Below are 8447 nucleotides of genomic sequence, written 5' to 3' on the forward strand. Positions count from 1 at the left end.
AAATACATTTTTAGGGTCATGGAATACACTTTTTAGGGTCATGGAATACACTTTTTAGGGTCATGGAATACACTTCTTAGGGTCATGGAATACACTTTTTAGGGTCATGGAATACACTTTTTAGGGTCATGGAATACATTTTTAGGGTCATGGAATACACTTTTCATCCTGGGAAGGTTGGCAGGTCTGCTAATGTATATTTTTGGAAGATGATTTTTTTTTGTCTTGTAAATAGCACAGAAGTAGAGGGCTTGGGTTTGGAGAGTTAAGGATTTTTAAAAGTTAAAGTGGATAAAAATGAATCATTATGAACGTGTATCAAGTTCAATTCAACCATTCACCTTGGTCAATTTGTTTTACAATGCTTCATAAAAATAAAGGTAAGTATTGAATCGCAAGCTATTGTGCGGTTATGTGGTCTAGTGGTATGAACTCGCTTTCGGATCGGAAAGTCCTAGGTTGGACCCTTGCTGGGCGCATAGTTGAGCCCTTGGAAAAAAAACTCTTTACTCACATTCTCTCGCCTTTACTCAGGTGTAAAATGAGTACCTGGCCGTAAACAGAGTTGTCTCTGTTGGAGAAAAAAATTGTAATATCGCCTAACAGCGTTATGTCTCGTTCTACATTTTACATGTTGCTATTGATCAGGGACCCTTTGTAAAGCGTTTTGAGCACATTTTAGTGGATATTGTGCTATATAAAAGCTCTTTTTTTCTTTATTTATTTTTGTTTTAAGCTTCAATTTATAAGACGAAGATGATCCTGTGCACATTTTGCGTTTCCCCTTTTTATCAACAAAGCAGGATGAATGAAACACTACACAGACGAATGAGATAATGTGATAGGCTTTGCTTAACAACGCCACTATCACTAAACTTGCTAGATAACAATTGAAAGGCCATTCTATTGACTTTGATTTTGGGTTTTTGACTAAATTTTCCCCCATTTTCCCCCCCCCCCCCCCCCCCCCCCTCCCTTTCAGGCCCTCCAGTGATCAAGGCCTTTGTCCATGCTACTCAACTTCAGCAACCAGGACAGCAACTCATGAGAGAAACGTTGGAATGGAAGATGTCTGGTTTGGGTCAAGGCCACCCCAGGGCAGGGGTCAAACGTCAAAGGTCATTCCACCATCTTTCTAACTAACCCTTTCCTGTAGAGCATTGTGGTCATTTTCTGTGATTTAGTGTGTGTGTGTGTGTGTGTGTGTGTGTGTGTCAACAAACTCTAACAAATGTATTTTCTGCCCCCAGTTTCATTCTTCTAACCTCTAATTATTTATAATTTATTGGATAAGATTAATATATTTATTTTATTTTGTTTGTTTGTTTGTTTTGTTTTTTTTAAATAAATAATATGTTATAAATTGGATAAGATTAATATATATTGGAAAATGTTATTATGCCATTTCGTAAATTGTAAAAATAAATAAATAATAAATAAATAAAAAGATAAAACCATTTTGAAGAACGAAGTGACTATTCTCATCCCCTAGTCTAGGATAATAGTCTTCATAATAGTAGTCCACAATTGTTGTATGTTTAATCCAAAGGTTGTAATGCAGTAATTTGTTAAGTTTCTTGTCACAAGTTGCACAATAAAAAAAAAAAAAATCAATCAAATCCAAATCGCAAAAAGCCGGCGACGTTTTTTTGGGTAATCCAATCGGACGGGGGGGGGGGGGGAGGATGAGAATTGAGGCAGCCTTTGAAGAATGGATTAATAAACTTGATAACTTGATTTAATTTTACTTTATAATGTCATACTGACGCATGACTCATCATCTGAAAGTTTGGGATAAAGTTATATATGTATGTGTGACAATGGAGTTCGAAACCCCCCAAATTAACAAATTTCCAGACTTTTTAATCAGCGGAGACAATTTTTGTAAAACTATAACTTTGATTTAGGATTTCAATTCAACTAATCTTAAGTCACACATTAACCCAAGGCAACTGGGTTTGGGGTAGCCCAAACCCAGTTGCCGTTGGTTAATGTGTGACTTAAGATTCAAACGTTTTTTAAAAATCTTATTTGTTTATAGATATCATTCCTCTAATTTCCTGTTATGGGGAGAGAGAAAAAAAATCAGGTCTTGTATTCTTGTGATATTGTTTCCGAAATTGCTGTGAAATTGTGATGTGTCCCTGTGCTGACACAGATAATGTTTCCAAAATTGCTGTGAAATTGTGATGTGTCCCAATATGACACAGATCTTGTTTCCGAAATTGCTGTGAAATTGTGATGTGTCCCTGTGCTGACACAGATAATGTTTCCAAAATTGCTGTGAAATTGTGATGTGTCCCAATACTGACACAGATCTTGTTTCCGAAATTGCTGTGAAATTGTGATGTGTCCCTGTGCTGACACAGATAATGTTTCCAAAATTGCTGTGAAATTGTGATGTGCCCAAAATACTGACACAGATCTTGTTTCCGAAATTGCTGTGAAATTGTGATGTGTCCCTGTGCTGACACAGATAATGTTTCCAAAATTGCTGTGAAATTGTGATGTGTCCCAATACTGACACAGGTCTTGTTTCAAAATTGCTGTGAAATTGTGATGTGTCCCAATACTGACACAGATAATGTTTCCAAAATTGCTGTGAAATTGTGATGTGTCGTTGTGCTGGCACGAATATTGTATCCAAAATTGCTGTGAAATTGTGATGTGCCCTTTTCTCTTTGAAAAGTTGGCCTCTATGATCTTACTTTCTTTTCTAGCTCATTGTTATAAAGGTGTTAAATACAGTTCCCCCCCCCCCACTGCCACCACCATTCTGTGATATGAATATTACAACAAGCAGTGAGTGAGTAGGAAAGTGCCAGAAGACACAGAGAATAAAAATTTTGCGGCGTGGCGATGGGGGCTCGAACCCGCGACCTTACTGGTATGACAACTCCGCCTTGCCGGGGAGTGCGTGACTCTACCGTATAAGCTATCCACGACCCCAAAAAAGGTCGCTTCAAAACCGTAGTCTAACTAGAGCTGTCTCTCCCGACTTCTTGAGGTCACGGGTTCAGCACACGCAAACGCCACGAAGTAAGTTGGCCAACATTTAAGGTAAATAGCCAATATTCTCACCACAAACATGTAACATAGAAACGATTGAGACATTAAGTATGCATCAGTATTTGGTCACTGATCACTTACATATACAACAAGTATAACCCGAATCATAAATCACTCTCATTTCAAAACCCTTTCAGCATTCACTCACTCAACCCAAACACCGACTATATCCGTTGTTTACCCGGGTTTTTTTTTACCACATGTCTATTTATTACATTTTTCTGAGACAAATTATAGGCGTAGTATCAAAGCTAATGTTCTTAATTTTTACATGTTAATGGTAGTTGAAAAAACTATCTATGTACATGCTCATTTTTGATACATTTTTTCCCAGTTTTGAAAAGTTGCAAAAATCTCTAGGATTGAGTGAGTTAAAACCTTACAAATAAGGAGAATCACAGCGTGTGGCTATGTGGTCTAGTGGTATGACACTCGCTTTCGGATCGGAAGGTCCTGGGTTCGAGCCTCGCGCTCGGCGCATAGTTGAGTCCTTGGAAAAGGCTCTTTACTCACATTCTTTCACCGTACTCATAGTGGAAAATGAGTACCTGGTTGTTAACAGCGTTGTCTTTGTCCGAAAAATGGTAATATCGCCTAACAGGCGTCATGTCCCGTCCTACATGTTAAATGTTGCTGTTGACCAGGGACCCCTTGTAAAGCGCTTTGAGCACATTTAATGGATATTGCGCTATATAAAGCTCAATTTAAAAAAAAAATAATTTTAAGCTCAATTTTTAGGGCTGATTCTGGATGACTTTGTTAACAATTGAGAATTTGTGCCGAATTCGCATGTCGCTTTGTCTTAGCTTGTCATTCTCATGCTGCCTCAATCAGGTGTCAGCCATTTGTGACGGAAATGCAAATATAGTCTCAGCTCTGATAGAGTAAACAGTTCAAGACCTAAAATTAGACTTTAAAAAATATCAATTATGTAATTTTCTTGGTTCAATATTATAAGGTCAGTTTGTTGTGAAGCAATCTTTAATTTATAACATCATTCTGATTCTTGTACACAGTTTTGTTGTTTTGTGATAAAAACAATGAATTTTTTACAATCAGTATGAAAATGTTTAATTAACACAATACTTATTTATTCACATTGTTTTGTTTATTTTCTCTTTTAATTCTTACAATTAAATTTGTGTAGTCCATTTTGATTAAAATTACACTTGTCATGTTTTGCGTGTTGCACATTGGATTTGAATCATATCAGGGTTTCTATGCTATTTATAAATAAACTTTGAAAATCTGTAACAAATTATCCCTTTCTGTTGATAAATTGTTACAATGAATGACATAATCAGTCGGTGAAAAGGTTTGAACTGAGATATTGCCAAGTTTAGTTAGAATGTCAATTTTCATATTAAAATTGAGTTCTTGTCATAAATGATTAAATCAACCCTTTTTTTACATCTTCGGGAAATATCAAAGCTTAAATTCACTTCAAAATATTTTTTACTGCTATTCAAGTTGAAAAAACATGAAATTTGAGAAATGTTGCTGGATACTTTTCCCATACATCTGACCATAACTTCATGAAAAATCACTCGATTTACTTCAAATAAAGATTAAAATGTTCCGGAGAGCATATTCTTTCAGAAAAGAAAAAAAAAACAAAAATGCAAATCCAAAATTTTCACCTTCCGACTGGTTAGGTCATGCACTGATACATATGTATATCATTGACAATGCACGTTACAGACAAGGTGGTTTGTTTATTACTCATCTTGAAGATCGTGATTTTGATTGCACAAGAATTCAGTTTTGGTTTTAAGGACTTTGTCCCAACTAGCCCTGTACACTTGATTAACTCACCCAACCCTAACACCCACTATATCCGTAGTATACCCGAGTTACTTTTACCCCATGCCTATTTATTACGTTTTTCTGAGACAAATTATAGGCGTAGTATCAAAGCTAATGTATTTAGTTTTTTACATGTTAATGGTAGTTGAATAAAACTATCTATGTACATGCTCATTTTCAATACATTTTTCTAATTTTGAAAAGTAGCAAAAATCTCTAGAATTGAGTGAGTTTAAAAAAGAAAGAAGTGTTCATCAGACTAACAAATGTTTAAAATGTCAAACGAAATCAACTTAGACATTAAATATCAACTCTGCCAAACTCTCTTGATTGAGTAATAATAATAATAGTAACGAAATTTATTGATATTGCGCCCACTCCTCTATACATCAATAAAGCTCTAGGCGCATAATTTTAAAATATGCATCACATGATCACAGTCACAATGATGTAAAAATCCAAATAAGAAAGTTCCTGGAATCAGGTAAAAATATTGATAAACTGAAGAGCACAGAAAACACAGCTGCCTGCAAGGCGCACTACACGTCATAATCAAGGGGGCACGCAGCGTGGTTCAGCAGTGCAGTCTTTGCTTCGTACCCGAAAGGTACTGAGTGTGATCACCCACCGCTGCTGCGCTGTGTGACCTTGAGCAAGTCACCATCTCGCCCTAGCTCAATTTGCGGCACTGCGGCTGACACCTGGGTTATTCCAGTTATTCCCTTGGAATAGACCCTAGAGACAAATAATTTCCCCTATGGGACGAATAAAGGGAAATTTTTTTTGTTTTTTTTTTTTTAATTTTATTGTTTTATTTCCATTAATTTTGTCTGTCTGTGCCTGAGACTATCAGAGGGACTGGATGAGTTTTAAATTTTATTTTTGACCTGAGATACGAATTCATAGAATTGAATGAATTTTGGTTTAGCCTGCATTTTAAGTGCATGCACTAATTAATAATAGAATATGATTAATATGATATCCCTTTCTTTGATTTTGTATCCCTTTTCTGTTTATTTACTCAGTAGGGACTCGAGAGATTCACAATAGTCTACAACACATCATAAATAACATACCTGCCGAATCTTACGAATTTTTCGTAATTTTACGAATTTTAGACAAATTTTATGGCAAAATACGAATTTTTATGGAAAATTACGAATTATTAATTCTTATTAATACTTAAATAATAATAATAATAATAATAATAATAATAATAATAATAATAATAATAATAATAATAATAATAATAATAATAATAATAACAACAACATTGTGGTTGTTCATACACAATTTCAGAAATGACGAATTTCCTTATCAAATTACTAAAAATTGACATAAAAATTACTAAATTTGAAGATTTCAATTTGGCAGGTCTGATAATATCATAAAGGGATCTGAATTTGTATGTATGAAAGGTGCCAGACATGAAAGGTGCCAGACATGAAAGGTGCCAGACATGAAAGGTGCCAGACATGAAAGGTGCCAGACATGAAAGGTGCCAGACATGAAAGGTGCCAGACATGAAAGGTGCCAGACATGAAAGGTGCCAGACATGAAAGGTGCCAGACATGAAAGGTGCCAGACATGAAAGGTGACAGACATGAAAGGTGCCAGACATGAAAGGTGCCAGACATGAAAGGTGCCAGACATGAAAGGTGCCAGACATGAAAGGTGCCTGACATGAAAGGTGACAGACATGAAAGGTGCCTGACATGAAAGGTGACAGACATGAAAGGTGACAGACATGAAAGGTGTCAGACATGAAAGGTGACAGACATGAAAGGTGCTAGACATGAAAGGTGACAGACAAAGTAAGAAACAAAGTCAACCCGCCCCGACTGGCTGATTGAACCTCAGACCGCCCGGTTATCAATCAGACGTGCTCGGACCAGTAACCAGGAGGTCTGAGGTTCGATCCAAATCAAGGCAGTCTGATTTTTTGGGGATGTTTTTCTTTTTTTTTTTTCTTGCTTTGTCTGGCACTTTTTCAAACAAACATTTTCGACGTTTCATTCATACTGCAATCACCATTGAGTACAGACAATACAAGTTATTTTTCATTTCATTTTATTTTATTTTATTCGTTTTCCATGTTATTTTGTGTATTGTTCTACTGACGAAGGTTTGTACCCGAAACGTCCATTATTTTGTTCACATACGACGAAGCCTCTCCATTTTCACTCTTTCGTTGGTATATCAATGTCTAACTCACTCAGCCATAACACCGACAATCGTGATAATTATTTTTATCCCATCATTTTTTATCCTTTTCGTGCTTCTCTGAGTTTACAAAGTTTTTGCATATTACAGTGGAAACCATTTATAACAGGCCCGGTTATAACAGGGATCGGGTATAACAGGGATTTTTCAAATCCCCGTTTTTTTTACCTCTCTTTGTCTCTATTAAAGATTATCGGTTATAGCATGGCCTCACTTGAACCAAATCGGCTATAACAGGGACAACAAGATATGAAGTGAGTAGAAAAGTGCCAGAAGACAATAGAGAATAAAATTTTCGCGGCGGTGGTGGGGTTTGAACCTGCGACCTTATTGGTACGACAACTCCGCCTTTCAAACCCCACCACCGCCGCGAAAATTTTTATTCTTATTGTCTTCTGGCACTTTTCTACTCACTTCATATCTTGTTGTTACCAACATAAGTGCCTGCTCCACTCACTTTTCTGAATTAAAAAATTCACCCCATACACCGGAGCATACTCAATGTCTCAATCGTTTCTATGTTATATGTTTGTGATGAGAATATTGGCTATTAAGCTTAACTGCTGGTCAAAATTACTTCGCGATGGTGGTGAACGAATCGGCGGGTCTCAAGAAGTGGGTGAGAGAGGGATCTAGAAATGACTTTGGGTTTGAAACGAATATTTTTTGTGTTCGTGGATAGCTCACACGGTAGAGCCCCCGCTCTCACCTGCCAGGCGGAGTTGTCGTACCAATAAGGTCGCAGGTTCAAACCCACACCCGCCGCGAAAATTTGTATTCTCTATTGTCTTCTGGCACTTTTCTACTCACTTCATATCTTGTTGTTACCAACATAAGTGCCTGCTCCACTCACTTTTCTGAATTATAACAGGGACAATGCCTTTTCACACGGGAGCAATCAAGAAGAAAAACTGCTAAATTTTAGGCCTTGTCGCACGGTGAGGAACATAGATAACACAGGACTAGATACGACAACAGGGGGATACGTTGTCAAAAGTGGCTAGTGTGAGGTCGAGTGATAAGGTCCCATTCAATTTCCCCTTTAAACAATAAAATAATATAATATTATGTTCATTTTTAACAATTTTTCTCTGACTAAGGAGGGATAGTACCTTTGGGGGGTGGGCACATGCCTGAAGCCAACTGGTTCCCGTTTATCTTTTATTTCAATGATGAATAATAAAGTTTGAAATAAATTTTCTAAAAAGGTAAAAAAAGGAGAAAAAAAAAAGTTTATCTAGATCTATTCATGTATTATAATTTACATTGCACACAATCCCTGTCGCATGCAGTTTTGGGGGTTTTTTTTGGCAAGGGAGGTAATCGATGTATTAGATCACTTGAAAAAA

General features: G+C 36.6%; 1 protein-coding gene across 1 annotated transcript in view; it reads right to left on the reverse strand.

Annotated features, from left to right (window-relative positions):
* Positions 1-2085: 2085 nt before the first annotated feature.
* Positions 2086-8447, reverse strand: part of LOC144979256 (NADPH-dependent diflavin oxidoreductase 1-like) — a 24896-nt gene continuing 18534 nt past the window's right edge. Inside the window, exons 12-13 of the mRNA XM_078925867.1 lie at positions 7313-7326; positions 2086-2625 (exon numbers count right to left, since the gene is read on the reverse strand). Coding sequence (XP_078781993.1) covers positions 2086-2625; positions 7313-7326 — 554 coding nt within the window. The remainder of the gene's footprint in view (positions 2626-7312; positions 7327-8447) is intronic.

The sequence above is a fragment of the Berghia stephanieae genome, chromosome 9 (assembly GCF_034508935.2).
Source record: "Berghia stephanieae isolate SIO BIC M18660-M18661 chromosome 9, UCSD_Bste_1.3, whole genome shotgun sequence".
NCBI lineage: Eukaryota > Metazoa > Mollusca > Gastropoda > Nudibranchia > Aeolidiidae > Berghia > Berghia stephanieae.